The following is a 19174-nucleotide window of genomic DNA, read 5'->3' on the forward strand; positions in this document are numbered from 1 at the left end:
AACTCATTGTATATTACAAGTGTTGTTTGCTCTTCTGCAATTTTACCAGCTCAAGAAACAAGGGCGTCTTTTTCCTTCCACGCCTCCACTTGCAGATTTGGTGTGAGCTACCTGGAGTTGTTTCATGTTCGCTTGATTTATTTTGCCTTTTTAATCCATATTGTTCTACCTGCGTTAAAAGCAATATATTTACCTGCAGGCAATGTTTGAACGGGGAAAAGCCTGAAGGTATAACCTTGCCTGTTCTTGTCTTTTGCGCAGTGTCTGATCTTGTGAGCTCCCGGTTTCTGCAGCTTAAAGCTTTGCTATTTTCAGCCAGAAACAGCCGGAGCGTTACCGTGCGTGGAAATGAGTGACCATCCTGGGACACCTCACCCTCACATATCTGCCCTGGTTTACTGCTATGTCCCCAAGTATTTTGCTGTATGTTTCGCAAAGTGATTTTTTAAAAAAATATATTTTATTGCCCTTTCTTGAACTTTTGATTTCAGGCCGTGCCCCCGCTCTCGTTTGCACAGTGCAGCCTGCACGTCTTTAGAGACACGCTCCAAAGCCAGATGTGAAAACAGCTGTTTCGCAACAGTCTGTATGTTACAGCTACAAAATGTAATTCCCTGGCAAACGTTCACGCCCGGTTACGGACCTGCAGCATGACGCGCTGACGTCCTTCGTTCCTCCCGTCTTTGTTTAAAGCTTTGGTTTGCAGCAGGTGGGTTGAAAATCGAGGCAAGACAAACCCTGATGCGTAGCGGGAAGCACAGAGCTGTTTTCAACCCAAGTGGGTGAGCGTGTGCCATGTGCGTGACCTTCCCTGGACGCTCCGTGGCTCAATAAACGTGACATGTGAGAGCGGGTGGGCCACGGGCTGGGCTCCAGCCACAAAACCTCCACCGTACCTCTTCACGGGTAACAAACTGCCGCTCGCAGCTTCTGCTGCTGCACAGACTTCAGCGATTGGAGGCTGACAGCCTGCGAGTGAGTGATTCACCAACGTTATGAAGCTCTTCTGTTTCTGTAGCGTCCTGTGCCGCATCGAGTTGCTTTTAAATAGTAATTCAAGAGTGTGTGCTCCACCAGCTTCAACGTGTGACTTCATAATTATAAACTGCTGGACGAACCTGCCAGTAAGGAAATGGACGTTGACCGAAATGCTTTTTGTATGATGCTCCGAATACTGCAGCGGTTAAAGTTTTTCAGCCTCTGCGTCTGCCACTTCCACATCACCTTTTAAGGTTTTTGGTTGGGTTTTTTTGGTGCTCAGGTGACAGCGAATGCTTTTCTCATGCCGGATCGCGTCTGACATTGGGCACCTGAGCCCTTCTGCCAGGCGTTGTGCAAGGGCAGAGTGCGAGGGCAGGATCTCATGCTTTGTAAACACTTGAGAGATTTTATCGCGGCTTTAGCGTGCGATTTTGTCTTATTGCAATAATTGACGCATGCAGAACTGGAGCAGAGCGAGAACAAACACTAGTGGGACTCAGGAGAGCGTGTGATACGGAAATACATTGTTATTACGTGTCAACCTAGTGGTCTCACCCCGCCGCGCTGTGCGTCTCTGGGACGTGGCTCGTCTTGGCTGGCAGACCGTGAGCTGCCCTTCTCGCAAGGAAAATGGAGCGCGAGAGGGGAAGATCTACTTCATTAATCGATGCATCCGTTTGAACTTTCCCCCCTCTTGCATCCCTGGGTTAATTCAGGTCTCAAACTGAAAGGTGAAAGCCTGCTTTGAGTTTCTTCCAGATACAGCTGTGGGCTTGAGGTTTCAGGTACAACAATGATGTCATGTTTGTGTCAGAGTTTGTTTAAAAAACCCACAGAAACTTCTATCCTGGCAGTTTTTTCTGTTTTCTTACACGAGACCAAGGAATATGCCCTAAGTGCCGATCCTGAAACCCCGCAGACCGGCTTTCCTCTGTCACTTGTCCTGCAGGTATCACGCTCGAAAGGATGATGCTGAGCCCCAAGGCTGAAGATCTGGGAAAGGAAGACTTTGGAGCGTGAAGGCTCTGGCTTGCTTCCAGCCCCGACTGAAACCCACTGTGAAGAAGAGCTGCCTGTGAGCTAAGGCTGCGTAGCAGGGCTGTGGCTCTCCTGGCCAGGGGGGAAAGCTGGGTGGGACAGGCTTAGCTCTGTAAGGAGCTGAGGGAGTTTCGCTTCCCTTCACGTTAATGACACAGTTACTCACTTCTCTTAAGCGGAATGGCAGCAGGAAGGGAGTACGTGTGACTACAGATGGGAGTCGTTTTTCTCGCCATAATTTGCATTGCTGAATGATGTCACGGCAGTGACTTGTCCATACCTTCTCCTCCTGGTGACTTAGAGCCTCCAGTCCCGGCAGTTTTACACTAAAAACTTTGGTGAATGTGCTGGAGTAGATGGGTCAGGGGTTTTTATTGCTTTTAATGGTTTATTTTATTGTACAAAACTGAGATCAATTTATCCACATCTGGCAACCCTGTGGGAAAAACTTGGGCAACACTTTCAGGTCCAGGTGCAACCAAAGACCAAACTGTAGATGTAAGCAACCTGGTCATGGGGTTTTCCAGCGTTTGAGGAGATCTAGGAGGAAAGATCAGTTGTCTTCTCTGGCTTTGGGCACTTGTGCATCCTGCAGATGCATTGCAAGCATTTCTCTAGAGCATCTGGACTTTCAGTAGTGTCTGTCTCTGATCCTGAGCCATAAGGGAGTGGGTGCGCTTGGCTTCCAATTGCTACAGAAATCCAAGGCTCTGCTACTTCAACATCCGATGCGTCTTGCTGCGTGCTCTGCTCTGAAGACCTTGTGTTCTGGATGCTCTTCCACCCTCTGAGGAGGAGGTTCGTTTTGGCGTGGTGGTGGATCCCTGGCGCAGACCTCAAACCCCCAGCCCGGGCCAGGTGGGTGGGTGAAGGCTACGAGAGGCAGCAGGAGCCTGGCCGCAGGGTGGGCTCGGCCGCGTGTGCGGGCGAGCAGAGGGGGAAATGAGATCACTTCTGCGGCTCTCCCTTTTGCGGCCCACTTCCTCCTCATTTACATCTTGCACGCTGTCAGATGTGGGAGAAGGAAGAGTGGTGACCGCAGGGACGGAGCTGCCCAGGCTGGACCTGCCTGCAGGAGGGGGACCAGGGTGCAGCCTCACCCCCCAGCACGGGGTGCGGGAAGCGGCTGTGGCTGAGCTGCTGACCAGCTCCCCTCTGCCTTCCCGCACGGCGCTGCACTCTCAGAAACGTGGTTTTGCTTTCTACTAAGACCTATTTCTGCCTTTTTTCTGAGCCCCACAGAGGATATTGCACCTTTTAGAAACTAAAGGGTCAAAGGGGGGATCCTCTATGAAAGTCGTTGCTGTGGGGCTCCTGGATGGTGTCTAGGTCCTCGATGAAGTGTCCTCCAAGCCCAAAGGCATCATTTTCCCACCTGGTTCCCTGCGGGCTCGTTGCACGTTGTCTGTCTGGTGGGGTTATTTCCTTCCCCCTCCTCCCTGAGCTCATGCAGCCCCAGTACCTGCAGGTGTCAGCAAGCGGCGTGTCGCTGCAAAGGCAAGCGAGCGAACCCTGCGCTCTGCTCAGAACAACCCAGAGTTAATTCTGCGTTCAAAGACGACGACGACTTCTTTCCATCAGAAAACCTGGCAAGGGCTTGGAGAGTCCTGACGGCTGAAAATGGGGGAGCAAAGGGGAGCTTGGTCGAGGATAAACGGGTAATCGAGAGCCAGCCGGGAGCGTGGGCTGCTGCGAGGGGAGCAGGAGCGGGGTGTGGAGTCGGCCCGGAGGAGGATGCTCTCGCTGCGGGGTTTTCCCAGGCACACGAGCTGCTGTGAAACCGGAGCCTGGAGCTTTAGTTTAGTGACTGATGTCAGGGCTTGCACGTGCGTTTCCCTGGCAGAAGACCGAGCGTGGCTAGGTAAACAATCAAGCAGGTTGTTTGGCTACAACTGCGGGGGGGAAGGAGATTTTGAAGCTGATTATAGACTGCTGATTTTCGTCTCTTGGTTTCCCCTGCAAGAAATACGCTGGAGGGAAACGGTGCTGCTTGCACAGCTCCAGCTGCAGCGCTGGGGCTGCGGAGGTGCCCGTGCTTGTTTGTGTACGTCGATGCATCCACGCCATCCTGGGATGGACACGGCCTTCGCTGTTCCCTGGGGATAAACTGAGTGGATTCCTGTCCAGGAATTCAGCCAGGTGAACTTGTGTAGTTTAAAGCTCAGCCGTCCAGCTGGCCAGTTTAGCTTTTCCCTTTTGGCTATGTGACAACTAACCATGTTTTCTTTTTGATGTTCATGGTTCATCTTAAATTAGAGGCAACTACCGCTACCGGCAGCTTCTGAGATACATTAGAACTTCAGCTTCCCTCGTTTTATCCGGAGCGGGTGATTAAATTAAATAACTTTGTCATTCGTGTCATTTTGAAAACGTTTGTGCTGCCTGTGCACGTGTCAGCCAAGCAGCAAATTTGATGTGGGTTTTTAAAGATAAAATTTGGATTTTCTTTCATTTTCAGAGTCGTCGCTGACCACAGTACCTGGGAATGAACAACTGGAGGGAGATGCTGGTCTTCACCCTGCGGCCATTCCTCCCTGAGATCCAACACGCGAGATGCTGCTGCGACGGGGTCAGTCGCTCCAGCCTACCTAACGTTTTCTGCAATACAGGTTGCAGTTTCCCCTGAGCTGGCGATTGTAACGTTTCTGTAGGTATTTATCTAACTAAGCCTTCCCAGAGCAGCTGGTTCTTCTCCCCATCTCTTTTTCCCTCTGCAGGGGTGCTCTCTGTGTCCTCTCCTTGTCGGGCAAAATGCTGGAGAGCGAGCAGAGCCGGAGTCTTCCCGGGAACTCTTTGCTCCGTCCTGCCTTGCGGAACAACTTGTTTAATTCTCTCCAGTTCTCCATCGCGGTGGGAGTAGAGGAAGCCCATGGAGAAACATTTCTGCTTGCTTTGCCCCAACTCTTCGGAGGTCCTGCTGGTGCGTGAACTGGGAGTGACCTTTCTCTTGGTGCTTCCACTCGGGAAGAAATCACATTTCCTGCAGGAAAACAAGGGGCATGCCGAGGCGCAGCAATGGGGTTGCTGTTTTCTGTTGCAGTTTCTCCTTTCCCTGTGCCGGGAGCAGCAGTCCAGGGGCGACCGGGCGGCTGCCTTCTCGTTGCAACTTTTCTCTTGGTTTGTGCTTGAGAATTTGAGGATTGCTAAGGGGAAAAGATCGTTTGGAGGGAAGAGTTGGTGGGAGGAATGGAGGAAGCTCACTGGGTGTAAAACCATATGGGGATTCCCGGTCGTCTCCTACAGCTGCAGGAATCGCAGCTGCCTGTGTGGACACTGCTCCGAGCGGCTGAACGTCCTTCAATTTAATCCACGTGTGTCACTGAGCTGGATTGGAGCTTCATGAAGAGCTGACCAGACCAGCAGCTCCTGGCAGCTCAATCCCTATACCTTTACTGTGCCCATATTCAAAAACAAATTAAAAAACCCCGCAACGCACAGAGCCAGTCCTTACTGGGAAGGCTGGGTGGGGGGCATGATGCTGCTTGAGAGGAAGAGGAGGGGAACAAGCAGCAGCTTTGGGACGTTTTCAAAACCATCTGGCTGCAGGATGTGGGGAAAGCGTGAAATGCAGCGCTGCTGCCAGCTGCCCCAGTGCGGAGTCGGCGGCCACTCTGCGGGGAGCAGCCCTGGTGTGCGGCCGCTTTCTGAGGAGGACAGGGTGGGTGAAACGCGGCCGGGCGGCGCGAGGGCTCTGCCAATCCTTCGGGCATCACCTTCGGTTGCTCCGCACAAAGGAATCTCATCGGAAGGTCTCCCAGGAGCCTCCAGATCACCCAAGAGCAGGGTAAGATTGCAGACGAGGATGATCAAGTTCTACGGCTTCAGGACTTCCTGGCCCTGGGGTGAATGTCTGCTGGCTCCTCCCTTTCCAAGCATCAGATGAGGGGGTTTGGTGCGGGTTGGGCTCGTGGCGGGGTTTTGGGGATGAGGAGTGGGTTTGTAATCGTCAACCAGTGTCAGCCCTTCGTGCGACCTTGAGCAGCGCCATGGGAATTTTGCCCCACTGTGGAGGTTCTGCCATCTGCCCTGGTTCACTTGGATGAGGAGTGCTTCTCTCTTTTCCTTCTTGATTTTTATACTTCAAACTTCCTTGAAAATGGAGGAAATGAAACCACAGGGCTTTTTCGTGAGTGACATGGGAGAGCTCAGTCTCCTTCCAGAGAAGAAATTAAATTTAGGGTGAAGGCAGAAAAATATCTCACTGGTCATTTCTGCTGGCTGCGGGAGTTTGGGGGCCGCTTGGTCTGGCGGGTGGGGGTGACCCAGGCTGTCACGTCCCTTGGCGGGGGCTTGGTGTGCCGCAATGAAACGGTTCATCTCCCAACTGCTGCAGAAGGTCCCGCCGGTGCCTGGGACGCAGAGCAGAGACGTTGCAGGGCGGTATCTGCTGATCCCGCTGCGCAGGGTCCTGTTGTGTGGCTGAATCCTTTCTCGAGAGTTTTGAAGCCTTTTCCAGTTGGGTAAATCCAGGCAAACTGTTTTCCCCCTCCGTGGATGGATTTGCTGAGGATTTGGGGGTTCATGAGGGTCCCAGGAGAGGGGAGGATATGAGGTGGGGAGATGGAGAGCAGGGGTAGATGGGGGTGAGGAAGAAGAGGGCCTCTCTGTTCATATTGCCTTGGTAAGGTGGATTTTTTTGTCTCTCTCTGCCTTGGCAGTTATGGGAAAAGCCATTTATGCAGACTGTCACGTGAGGATCAGCACTTGGGAGGTCCCTGTATCCAAACGGGTCTCACTCGCACCCTGGGTGCTGGGTTTGCTGAAATCCTGAGCAGCCCCAGGAGACCTAAAGGTCTGCAGGCGGTGGGATCTGAGCATCCCGAATCTCACCTAGGCAGGGCGAGGGCCTGGGCGCTGGTGTCCCAAAGCATCTGGGGACACGTTCAACCTCCGCTTGGGATGCGACAGGAAATAACAGCACCTTCTTCTTCCCCCGCGGGAAGCGCATCCCTTGGCTCCTGTTGAAGCCCCTGAGATGGGCGCTGGAGGCAAGCGAGGGACTAGAGGGATGACACAGGAAGAGGTGCCATGCAGGGGAGCACTGCCCGGCCGGTGGCTTTTCTCCAGCGCGGCAGTGTCGGTGGATGGCTCTGCAGGCAAGAAACGCCCCCGGGGTCACCAGCTCTGCTGCCTGAAACCCTCGCAGGGGTTTTGCTGCTGGAGCTGTGCAGAAGAGTCACGGTGCAAGGGTTGTCCCCAGTGCTGGCTTGTCCCCGGGAGCAGCGGGAGAGCCAGGAGCTGCATGACCCTGGGTGGGGGCTGGTTCCCCTGGCATCCCCCTCCCTGCCCGCCCGGCCCCCGCGGTTCCTCCTTGCTGGGGAGCTGTTTGCGAGTGCATGACCCGGGTTGTAAGTGCTGAGATCAGTAAGCGAAGTGCCTGGCCGCGCTCTCTGCCTCCATGTGACTGCAGTTTCCGTTAGCTCCTTCCGCAAAGGCTATATTGGTGCTAAGCGAGAAAGCGGGTGGGAGAGAAACCCAGCGGGTTGCACCTACCCTTGGCCACAAGAGCCCCCTGAGCGCAGCCGGAGGGGCCGCCGGCTGCAGGATGAGTTGCAGCAAACCCTGCGCGCCGCCTCACGCGGTGAGTACCCTGATACCTTTGCTGGGGAAAAAACCTCCCGTTGGGGGTTTTTGGGGAGCCCCCCCTCACCAGCTTGAAGACCCAGCGGCCGTACTACACTTGTGCCCGTGTTCACGAGAGCTGTGGCTGCGTGGGCCGGTGCACCGTGGGGAGCACCCTGGGTGCTCCTAGATCTCTTGCATGTGGGCTCCTCTGTGGGACTGCGGGCAGGGGTTTCCTGCCCACGCTGCTGCCTGCTCTCCTGGCCGGGCAGGCGCCATCCCTGCAGCCCCGGGGAGGAGTGTGGGAGGATGGAGGCTCTTCTTGGTGCTGGGGGAGGCCAACTCTGGGTGGCAAAGACAGGCTGAGCTGGACAAAGGCAAGCGTGAGCTTCCGCAGAGGGCTTCAGGGGCTGAAGGTGACCTGGAGCCAAAGCCCTCATTTTTTTGGGTGCAGCAAGGACACAGCAGGGTTCCTCTGCTGCCACCGTGCCTGGGCATGAGGCGTGGCTGGAGACCGAGGGCTTGGGTGGGTGCAAGCTGCTGTGTGCATCAGCTCCAGCCCGCGGGAGGGGGGCTTCCTCTCCATCCCCACCAGCGTAATTAATGCCGCTTTGGTAAGACATTGTCTTCGCGCTTTTGGCTGCCCCAAGGAAGGAGACAACCCTGCTCCCTTTGTGCTGCGAGGCTCCGGCTACCCGGGCTGCCAAAAATAACCCACCATTTCTTCTTCAAGCGCTGGCAGTTATGAAAACGCCGCTTGCCGAGCACTCGCCGAGACCTCGCTGCTCATTTGCCTGAGGTTCAGCTTTTCCCCAGATGCAAATGCCGTCAGCTCCGGTTCCACCAAGTTAGTAAGGGGGCACCTCATGCTGGAGAGCCTCTGCTTCCCCGGGAGGATCTCCGGCAGGGTGCTGGAGGGGACTCAGCGGCGGCTGGGTCGGTGTCCCCCAGGGGAGCGTGTGGTGCTGGAGAGGGGGGACGGGAGCCCTGGCACGGGGGGGAGCCTCTGCTCGAGGGCTGCAGTTCACTGGTGTTTGCGAGCAGCTGTGCAGCAATGACGGTGCCTTTCCCACGTGTGCTGCCCTGCGCGGGGACCGGGCCGTCACGCCCCCGTCCCTTGTCTTCCCCTGCCCCCCGGGCTCTCCTTGGTGGACCCCCACGAGGGCTCCTGCTGGGTTGGGCAGGCTCAGTGCTAGGGCTCTTTGCCATTTCTCTGTGGCCAGCTTGTGGTGGCCCAGGTCTTGTGGGGCGTGGTGGCCACCACTATGGTGTGTTGGGAGCCCATCACCTCTGGGTGCTGCTGGGGGCAACAATGGGAGCTGTGCGCCCGTCTGCAGGCAGCAGCTGTGGGCAGGAGGCCGGCCGTGTGCCGTGATGGGCTCCCTGGGAAAATCTTTCAGGAGGAGCGGTCTGCAGCTTTTGACCTTCTCACCTGTCTCCATCTCTGCAGGAGTGCCGCCGCTGAGATGGAGGCCCCGCTCCCTGGCGTCTCCCTGCTTCTGGTCCTCCTGGCAGCGGGATGGGGAAGCGGGGTGGTCGCAGCCTGGGCAACATCTCCCGGTGGCTGTGAGCTCGTAAGTCCTCTCTTGCAAACCCTCACCCTTCTGATTGCTTGGTCCTGCCCAGCAAAGCCCAGATGCTTCCGCATCTCCAGACCTTCCCTCTCCTGGCTACAGGCTTAGCTAAGGAGTGGACTGAGGTGCCAAGGCTCTAAGCATAGAGCCACCTCCTCCATCCTCACTCTGCTCCCCAAACTTCTCCCTTGTCATCTCCCCCCCATCTCCCGCCTCTCAGAGCAGCGTTACGTATCCACTTCATGCTTTAGGTACAGAGCACCACGGACTGCACTGCGAGGTGGTTGAGCTCCGTCCCAGGAAATCTTCGAGGCGATACTGAGGAGCTGTTGCTTGATGACAACACTGTCCAGGTCCTGGGAAACACCTCTCTGCTCTCGTACCACCAGCTGCGGCATCTCAGCTTGACCAAGAACCGGCTGGAGCTCATCGAGCCTGGCACCTTCCTCAGCAGCCAAGGCCTCCACGTGCTCTCCCTGGCAGACAACCTCCTCTTCACCAACTACTCGCTGACAGCAGCTGCTCTTTCTGTTCTGCCAGCCTTGAGGATGCTGGATCTAGCTGGAAACCGCCTCACTGAGGACATGGTATCCATTTTGGTCTGGAACCTGTCCTCCTTGGAGTCCTTGTCAGTGGCCAGGAACATCATCATGAGGCTGGACTCATCCGTCTTCACGAACCTGACGCAGCTCTTGGAGCTTAACCTGGAGAAGAACTACATCTTTGAGATTGACCAGGCTTTCGAAGGGCTGCAGAGGCTGCAAAGGCTCAACATAGCTTACAACTACCTCCCCTGTGTAGTGGAGTTTGGCCTGACCCAGCTCAGGGTGCTCAACGTCAGCAACAATGTCATCGAGTGGTTCCTGGCCGTGGAAAGCGATGACCTCTTTGAACTGGAGGTGCTGGACCTGTCCCACAACCGCCTTCTCTTCTTCCCCTTGCTGCCCCGGCAGAGCAAGCTGCACTCCCTGCTGCTGAAGGACAATCAGATGAGCTTCTACCAGCGCCTCCCCAACGGCACATCCCTGGCAGACGTCACGGTGCAGTTCCTGCTCATTGATGGCAACTTCACCAACATCACAAGGGTCAGCCTCTGGGACGAGATCTGCAATAGCAACTTCTCCTCCCTGCGCCTCCTCGACATGAGCCAGAACCAGGTCTGGTACCTGCCGGAGGGCTTCCTGGCCCAGATGCCCTCCCTCACCCACCTGAAGCTCAACCAGAACTGTCTGGAGGTGTTTCACCTCTCGGAGGGGGGTTCCTTAGCCATGCTGACGGAGCTCGACCTCAGCCAGAACCAGCTGGCGGAGCTGGAGGCGGAGGTGGGCACTGGGGACGTTCTGCCCAACCTGCAGCTCTTCAACCTCAGCACCAACAGGCTGCGGGCACTTCCTCCTGGGGTTTTCACCTACACCAGGAAGATTGCTACCGTGGACCTCAGCCGCAACCGGGTTGACCTCTGTCCCCAGCCAGCCGTTGCAGGCCAGGTGGAGAGTCCCCCTTGTGTGGACATCAGGGGTGTGGAGACCTTGACTCATCTCTCCTTGGCTGGCTGTGGTCTGCAGGGACTGGGCGGCCACCCCTTCCAGGGGACACCGCTGATGCAGTTGGACCTCTCCGACAACCATCAGGCACTGTCCAGGGACCTGGGGTGGCTGCAGGACCTTGCTCTGACACTGAGGGTGTTGTCTCTGAGGAACACCAGCCTCTCCTCCACTGCGGTGGACTTCTCTGCCTTTAACAGCCTCGTGCGCTTGGACCTTTCGGGGAACTCCTTGACCGTCCTCCCTACCTCGCTGGGCGTCCTGAAGCTGCACAGCCTGGACCTGCGGGACAACTGCCTCCCGGCTCTGCCGCCAGATGTCGCGCGGATGCCCCTCGGGAAGAGCCTGCGGGAGGTCTACCTCAGCCGAAACCCCTACAACTGCTGCACGCTGGGCTGGTGGGACGCCCTGCAGCGGGTTGAGGGGTTGCACGTCCCCGATGGGCAGGAGGTGACCTGCAGCTATGCCTCCCGCACGCTGAGCCCCAGGGCGCTGCCCGAGCCCGTCCTGCGGAGCTGCCGCTGGCAGACGGCCAACCTGGCGCTCCTCTACCTGGTGCTGGCTCTGCCCACCTGCCTGACGCTCCTGGTGGCCTTCGCTGTTGTCTTCCTCACGCTCAAGCAAAAGCTGCTGAAAATGGTGAAAAGCCGGTGCGGGGTGTCCAGCCCTTACTGATGGCTGAGGAGGAGGAGGAAGGGCTCGGGAACAGTGAATGTGAGTGGATTGTCAGGATTACAGGCGCTAATCCCTCTGAGGTGGGTGGGACGGAGACTTGCTGGATTGGAGGACCAGGGGGTGCTGGGAGAGCTGCTGTTCCTGTTACGGATGCCCTAAGGATACCCGATGGGCTGTGGCTGGTGATGGAGCCTGGAGCCATGCTGGGCATCCCCAAGGGACACATCCTCAGCAGAAACCTCCAGCTGATGTTGGTGAGAGCCAAGCAGATGTGACACTGAACACCTCTTGGCCAAAGGGGCACGGACAGTCGCCCCCCAGGGCTGTTTTTTGCCCCTGTTCAGGCAGTTCCTTTTATTTATTCATTCCCGTAGCCAACTCTCTGCTGCAAAACATCGTCCAGCTCCGCACCCAGCCTCCATGAATTGCCTCGGGCCAGAGCAAGCATCACCTGGGCACTGCAGAGAAGGGCCTCCGTGGCTGCGGCTTCCCGTGCCGCTCTTGCTGGCACCGGCAAACCTGCAGGCAGCTCTGGGTGTGCACCCGTGTGCGTGTGCTGGTAAGACAGGTATTGTCAGCACGGCTGAAAAACACGTTTTGGGGTGTTGTTGCTTGGTCAAGTCACAATCCTGGCTAGAAGAGCCCATTATAAATAGCCCAAGTTGCAATGATGTAAAATATTGACTAAGACATGAGAATAAATTATATCAGTGGTAATATTTCATCATAGATTTCTTTTCCTCCAGCAACTGCTGGATTAAACAGACGCAAAGAAGAAAAAAAACAAGAGAAAGCCTTCCTCCTTGTTGCGCAAGCCCTGCTTTTGTGGGCTGTTGGGTCTGTCAGCGTTGGGGGGTTTCCTCCACCCAGCCCTGGTCGCAGCATGTACCAGTTCTCCCAAACCAGCAGCGCGCTACCTGGGGAAGTGTCGCTTTGTTCCTCGGAGGGTTACATGTGTGTGGAAATGAGAAGCTCAAAAGCCCTGCTGAGAACCAGAGCAGCTTCATTCCTGCGGCACTGTCAGGATGTCTCCAGTGAAACACGTGTCTGAGTTGGATGGGAAGGTGGGGTAGGGGGGGAGAAAGTCGTGGTGCCAGTGTGGGCATGATGGAGGCTTGTCCTTGCCTGGACTCAACAGGGTGATGCGGGGTGTGCTGGGGACTCGAGCCCCTGCAGCCAGCCCAGCTGTCACTCCATCCTACGGTGGGTTGTCCTGAGAGGTGGCGGAGGGAGATGCCGGAGACTGGCATGGGGCCGGGAGTGATGGCAGGGGCCAGCGCAGGCAGGCGCGGGCAGCGGGAGCCAAGGCTGGCAGTGGGGCCAGCAGGGCAGCAGCCTCCCCAGCACAGGCGTGGAGATGAGGACCGGGGTTGTTGGTGAGCCTCGCGTGGCCGACTGCCGTGCCAGGCTGGGAAAAAACAGTGTAGGTTGGACCATGCTGGACCATCTGGCAGCACTGCTAGGGGCCAAGCGCTGGCAAGGCTCTGGAAACCCAGCTGTCAAATCTGTCTCAGAAAACAGCTTCTCTCTGGCCCTATTTTAGACCAAAATAGCCAAAACCAAATCAGGCCCCAGCTGGGGAATCCCTCAACCTATTTCAGCCGTTCTTTTGCCCGTAAGCCGCACGCCTGAGGGACAACGGTGACCTATAAATACGTCCCTGCAATGGTCTCTGGTGGGTCTGCGCCAGCACCAGGTACCGCAGCCGCATTTCGGTGTGTCCCCGCTGGTCAGGAGCCCCTGAGAGCACCCCGCTCCCTGGGACCACTTCCCCCCTGCTGTGGGTGCCAGGTCTGGCCTCAGAGGGTGGATATGTCGCATCCCCCACTGCCGTGACTCTGCTGCTTCTCCTGGTGGGGCGATGTGGGGTGCACAGGTGCCTGGCACTGCCTGGGTTGTGGATAAAACGTGGGTATTCTTGCTCTTATTGAGCCGACGTGGGGGATACTCAACACTCCTCCATCATGGGAGGTGGTAGCAGCTTTGCCCAGCCACAGGGGCATGGTGCTGGGAAAGCCGAGGCTGACCCAGAGCTGGGACCTGCAAGGGATGTCAGGGCAACGAGATGAGCTTCCACTCTTAGAGCTGCTGTTCATCTTCGCAAGGTCACAGAGATCGGGGGAGGTCCTCAGTGACTGGAGAAAGGCAAATGTCTCATGCATCTTCAGTAACAGTCAAAAGGACATCTTGGGGAGCAACAGGGCAGCCACCCTCATGTTGGGAAAACCATGGAGCGTGCGTTCTTGGAGCACGTTTCTAGAAGAGGGTGGCTGGGAGCACTCAGCGTGGATCAACCACGGGTAAGTCATGCCTGAGCAACCTGTGTGCCTCTCATGATGACACAGCTGGGTTTGTGGGCAAGGGGAGAGCGGTGGGTGCCACTGACCTCAACTTCAGCAAGGCTTTCAATACTATGTCCCAAAATGTTCTTGCATCCAAGTGAGCATGTTGTGGTCTGGATAGCTGGGCAACCGGCTAGGTAAAAATCAGTTGGGTGATCAGAGAAAGGCCTGTGCCAGAGACCTACACACCCCTTTGAGGGTGGAAGAGCTGAGTCAGGCTTTATTTTTTTCAGTTTTTGGCAAATGAGGCATGGGCTTCCATTTCCCTTCTGAACTGAAGACTCCCTTAGAGAAACATAAGCTCACTCATCTTCTCCAGTTGTGACAAAGTACAGCGGTTTAACTGACACTCCTTTCAGATTTTTCACAGAACTGGCTCTGTCGTTTCAGTGTGTAGGAGGAGAGGTCTTCCAAACCCCAGCTTCTGCACTATGATACGATGTCTTATTGATAGAATTGACAGGCTTTAATTCATTTGTGGTTGCAAGGAGGAGGACAGGAAATAAATTGGTCTTGGAGGCACTTTACAACTCTTCTTAGTTACCTCAGGCACGAGTTTGCTGAGGCCACTCAGCTCAGGGTGAAGGCCCATCCCATTCACAACCCTCACAAGCCACTCAGATTCAGAAAGCCAAAACCTGGGAAGCTTTTGGAGTTGCATAATTTTCTAAAGAATCCTAAACTTAGTCTTCTAATTCTTACAAGAAAGCAGGACTTGGCTAGTACAAACCAGCTGAGGTAGACGGTGGGATTTAAAACTTCAGCGGGATAAGTAAAATAACCGTTTGCAGAGATTAAGTTCTCAGTGACCATCAAAACACTACGTGGAGGACCTTTCACCGTAGCTTCGTCACCTCAGGTTCTCCCCTAGAACTATTTCAAGGGAGCTGGGAACTGTAGTCTGATGAGGCAGCAGGGGTAAAGGTTTTGTTTTACTCTGAAACCACCTTCAGCCTTTGTGAACTTCTAACACACGACGTTTTTTCGGATAGTTTAAGTGCATTTTCCCAGAACTGCGCACTTACTGAGAAAGCACCATGTAGTAGTACAAGGAAGCAAAACACCTCACTTCATCAGTTTGAAATCGCTGTAGTTTCAAAAATACCTTCAAGACTAACTTACTTTCTAGATATTCTGTTTCTTAAATACAAGGATTTATATTTGTGTAATCCAAAGCTGGTGATTTAAGCATCGCTCAGGAAACGTGAAAGTAATATTCTCAACGCAATGTTGATTCACCCAGAAAGACTAGGATATATTTAACATTCCAACAAGTAATAATAAATACTACACGTATGCAATAAAGCTTTAGCATTGCTTTCAAGACATAAATATTTAATGCTTCATTTTCAGATGAAGCTGAATAGAAATCACAGCAAGGCAGGCTGGTAGAGTTTTCAGCCAAAGCTGACGGAAAAGTAAACGAATGAAAGAGTAAATAATTTAAAATTATTTAGGCACTCGTACATAGGAAAAGACTAAAAACACCCAATACATTCAGCTGCCCAATTTCCATTTCGTCAAGTCTGGCTTCTTAAACAAAATTCACTTAAACCTGAAATCCGCTGTAGCACCTTAGGCCTTGGATTCTCCGTAGCCAATGTAATAACGTGCATCAATGGCACGAACTGAAAACGATGCAGCAGAATACGTACGCTGACATCATTCTCGCTGTTTGGACTGTGAGATGTGTCTCTGAATTGCTCATCCAAGACATCTTTGTCCGGAATCAGATTTCTTCGCCTGACTCCACATCCCAGCCACAGGACTCAAGCTGCTCATCCTGTGGAAACTCAACCTCAATGTTGTAGACAAAATCTGGGTCGTCCTTCTTCTTCCTGTTCTTTTCGAAGAGCTCATCCATGATGCTCTTCCTTTTGGCTAGTTCCTTGTCATCTAGTTTGTTCATATCCTCCTCTGGGTCAATGGTCTCTTCCTGCCGAAACTTTTCCAAGCTTTCGGCCAGGCTCTCTCCTCCCAGATGACCTTTCAGCAAACCGTACAGCTTCTGTAGTTGATGCAGCGAGACCCCTTCTAGGTAAGCCTTGTGCCGAGGGTTATTCTTCAGCTGCTCAGCAGCCAAGCCACAGTCTAAAGAGAAAGCCACCGTGAAGAGTTACAGCTGCAAGCAAATCTCTTCCCCTAAACAGATCCTCTTCTCCCAAACCCTCACACGTGAGACCTCCAGACTTAGCAGAGCCACTGCTCAGGTTAAGATGTAGCCCTGGGCTCCTCGGGGGAGACAGCGTTACCCCAAAACAACCCCTCTTTGCACTCCCTGCATGCCAGTGAGAAGCTACCCGGTGGTTACTAAAAATGCTGTTACCAACTATCTGTTCCTCTCGCTCTGTGCAGAGAGGACTTGGGGAATGCTGCAAGTAACACACCACACCTGAGAACTTGGAGAAATTTCTGACAGGCATGATGCGCTGGCGAGTCTTGTCCTTGTTGTCTTCTTTGTAGATCAGGATAATGGATGGAGGCTGAAAGCAGACCCCGCACTTCTTTGCGATGTATGTCATTACAGTTCTTGCTGCTGGCTCAAGCGTGATCGGTTTTATCAGAGGTGTGCTCAGCAATGTCAAAGCTCACTGAAAAACAGGAAGAGAAAAAAGGGAAAGAAAGTGTGAGCGTCTCTCGTTACTGTTCTTTTTAGTAGGGTTAGAGTGGCCCAAGTTCAGCCAAAACATGCAGCCATAGTGTAAGTGTCCCTGATTTCAGTGGAAGCTGAACACGTCTCTGCGTGCTCTGTGAGCCGGGTGCCAGGCGCAGTGACTCCCAACTGCTGGTTTACACCTTTGTCCCTACTTGGGCTTTGAATCAGAATTATGTATCGCACACAAGTTAATGTTTTGGTCTACCAGCTAAGTACTGCACAGTGAAATGATACCAAAAGGATGTGGGGTTTTTTAATCTTTATTCATTTTGAAAGTGAAAATGTCATAAAACAGTAAATCAATGTATTATAGTTTCTTCACAAACAACATTTACCGCATATTGTATCCATTGCTCTGGAAAGCAAGGAATTGTTTACCCACCAAACCCCTTCCTGCTCTAACCATCAGGCTTTTAACTTCATATCGCCTGACAGTTCATATGAAAGCTCCAGCTGTGACTTCAGGGAGAATCCATTTTTTCAGTAAAGATATAATGATATATTTCTGCTGTAGGCTTATTTGAGCATATTTGAAAAAAATCTTCAGAAAAATGCAGCTAAAACAAAAATTTGAAACGTCTTGGAACCTCGCTCAAAGAGCTTCTACAAAATTAAATCTGAATGACGCAATAAGGAAAAGACAGAATTCTGTTATACTTATTTGTCTATTATACATATTGGCTTTGAAAAGATACAAATTGATTGACATGAATCAAATTTCCTTTATTCGTCTTTCTGTCACAAACCCGGGGATGTCGTATTCCTTATTTCACATGGTAAGGGATAACTTTGCACCCATAATGTGACACTGGAATTCCTTATTTTTTTTTTTTAAGATTTTAAGAGGAGCCATACCTAGTCAGTTTTTGTAAAGCTTTCTTACGGTTTCTTATAGCGGCATACCTGTAACCGATGACAGATGGGATAAGGACAGAGAAGAGATTCAGAAATGAAGGACAAAAGTAATTAAACTCCTTATTAAGCGACAATAAAAATATGAATTCATTTTAAAGAGAGGAGATGATGTTCAACTGTTTACTCCTCCTCAAACTAAAATACACCAGAAATGAAACTGAAAAGCTGAGAATTTACAAGTGACAAATGGAAATGCTTTTTACACAACATATTACCACTGGGAGAGCTTAAGCTATAAAACGTTCATGAAGGTCAAGAACATCTTAAGATTAGAAAACGCTGAGCTCCTGCATGTGTACACGGAGGAACTGGGAGCTTTTTGTCATAGTTAAAAGGTGAAGGAAAGGGGTGGCTGGGGAGGGAGCGCTGACTGACCCACTGAATCTGTGGCTGTATTTATACAGGTAGCACAAACATACTGTACACACTAGAATCTCATTTTAAAGTCAGGACTAGTAAACTCTCATGTATCAGTGTGTTGGTCAGGCCCTATATAAATGAGGTTAGGAAGCTAATCTGTAACTATCCTTTTTACTCTTTTCTGAAGAATCTTGTCTTGCAACAGGAGAGGGGGAACGTCAGCCTGACGGATGGTGACAACTTCTCTTTTTCTGCCTTATCGCATTTGTCCGTACCCAACATGCTGTTGAGAACCCTCAGCACCAGCCCTGCCCTGGGCTCCCTCCCCTTTTTGAGTCAGATGAAATATTAGATGAGACTTAAAGATCCAAATCTGCTGCAGATCCTCTTTCCCAGCTTGGTGTACAGCACTGAACGCACGCGTTATTTTTCTTTTGGTTTTAAAAAAGTGAAAATACGCCAAACGTGAAGGTTATCTCCTTCTCTGACTACCCTACAGACTGCAGTAAGACAAGGTAAGAAATTATACCCAAAAAATTAATGTATGTCTCCAAATCAAGAAAAATTGCATTAATCTTCAAAAGCTACTTTGAAATGGAGTTGAAAAGTCTTCCTTCTTTGTTAAAACCCACGTAGGACAGAGTTCAAATTTCCAGCAATGTTCTCAAAACTGAAAATGAACTACAGCTGCTCTGCCTTTTGCTTTTAAATAGTTCTATGAGCCGGGCAGAAAAGCAGAAATCTCTCAAGAGCCACTTTCACTATCTCAAAATGAGGAATGATGCTTCAAACTGAGCCGAAATGGCTTTTTGAAGGGTCACTGACGATCACAAGAGTGGGCCTGAAACAGCAAAGAAATCCTTCAGTGAGGAACACGAACATGAGAAGAAGCCATTCAGATTCGGGTAAATGAGGGGAAAGAGGTTTTGTATCTTCAGGTATCGCAAGCAGAGACCTTCACTACCAGGCGTGAAAGGCTGGTTTCAGTAGCTCTGAAACACAGATAGGTTGGGGTTTTTGCCCTGCCAACTTCTGCGCTGCAGAAGAGTTACTTTTGCCGTTAAAAAGCCACTTTTCTATCGCTCGTTGCTGCCAGACGAGCAAACCCTCGGGGTTATGCGCGGTCGAAGCCTAAACGTTGAGAGCGAAGGGAAGCGGGGCAGGAGCGGGTTCGTCCTTCCCCCCCCCCCCCCCCCGCCCGTTCCCCTCACCTCAGGCACCGGCGGGACCGGGCAGGAAAGCGCTTCCTCGGTGGCGGCCTCTTCCCGCCGCCGGCCCGGGCCTGGCCCGCTCCACCGGGGGGGTTGCCATGGCTACAGCCGCGTCGCCGGGCCCTCCCGCTGCAGGCCCCCTCCGGGCTGCCCGTCCTAGTGCCTGCAGGACGTGGCGGCTGCTGGCCGACCCCTGCCGCTGCAGACCCGCGCACCGGGTGGGGATAACGGCGAGGCTGAAGCGCCGGGGCAACTTTTAGCGGCGGGTTCCGCCGACGCCGCAGAGCGAAGGGTGAGCGGGCGCTGCGGGGGTCAG

General features: G+C 53.2%; 2 protein-coding genes and 1 long non-coding RNA gene across 5 annotated transcripts; 2 read left to right on the forward strand and 1 right to left on the reverse strand.

The window, feature by feature from the left end:
- The first annotated feature begins 1959 nt into the window (after positions 1–1959).
- Positions 1960–5453, forward strand: LOC129209992 (uncharacterized). 2 transcript variants are annotated; one of them, XR_008578276.1, is made up of 5 exons: positions 1960–3880; positions 3983–4158; positions 4276–4346; positions 4478–4939; positions 5060–5453. It is a non-coding gene; the product is annotated as an uncharacterized LOC129209992 (long non-coding RNA). The 2 variants fall into 2 exon arrangements; XR_008578275.1 differs by having other exon boundaries at positions 4478–5453.
- Positions 5454–7459: 2006 nt separating this feature from the next.
- On the forward strand, positions 7460–12088 carry NRROS (negative regulator of reactive oxygen species). 2 transcript variants are annotated; one of them, XM_054836119.1, is made up of 4 exons: positions 7460–7600; positions 8315–8428; positions 9032–9155; positions 9407–12088. In XM_054836119.1, exons 3-4 carry the CDS (start codon positions 9048–9050, stop codon positions 11372–11374), a joined length of 2076 nt encoding a protein of 691 aa, XP_054692094.1. In that variant the 5' UTR covers positions 7460–7600; positions 8315–8428; positions 9032–9047; the 3' UTR covers positions 11375–12088. The 2 variants fall into 2 exon arrangements, with proteins under 2 accessions (XP_054692094.1, XP_054692095.1); XM_054836120.1 differs by lacking the exon at positions 8315–8428.
- A 2872-nt stretch (positions 12089–14960) lies between these two features.
- On the reverse strand, positions 14961–19117 carry CEP19 (centrosomal protein 19). Its single transcript, XM_054834875.1, has 3 exons — positions 18859–19117; positions 16109–16307; positions 14961–15807 (listed from the first exon to the last, which is right to left on the reverse strand). Exons 2-3 carry the CDS (start codon positions 16236–16238, stop codon positions 15446–15448), a joined length of 492 nt encoding a protein of 163 aa, XP_054690850.1. The 5' UTR covers positions 16239–16307; positions 18859–19117; the 3' UTR covers positions 14961–15445.
- Positions 19118–19174: the final 57 nt, after the last annotated feature.

The sequence above is a fragment of the Grus americana genome, chromosome 9 (genome assembly GCF_028858705.1).
Source record: "Grus americana isolate bGruAme1 chromosome 9, bGruAme1.mat, whole genome shotgun sequence".
Classification (NCBI taxonomy): Eukaryota; Metazoa; Chordata; class Aves; order Gruiformes; family Gruidae; genus Grus; species Grus americana.

Coding starts and splice junctions, on each gene's coding strand:
- NRROS (XM_054836119.1), top strand. CDS start 9,048: ATGGAGGCCCCGCTCCCTGGCGTCTCCCTGCTTCTGGTCCTCCTGGCA. Junction 9,156..9,406: donor CTCCCGGTGGCTGTGAGCTC/GTAAGTCCTCTC, acceptor TTCATGCTTTAG/GTACAGAGCACCACGGACTG.
- CEP19 (XM_054834875.1), bottom strand. CDS start 16,238: ATGACATACATCGCAAAGAAGTGCGGGGTCTGCTTTCAGCCTCCATCC. Junction 15,808..16,108: donor AAATTTCTCCAAGTTCTCAG/GTGTGGTGTGTT, acceptor CTTTCTCTTTAG/ACTGTGGCTTGGCTGCTGAG.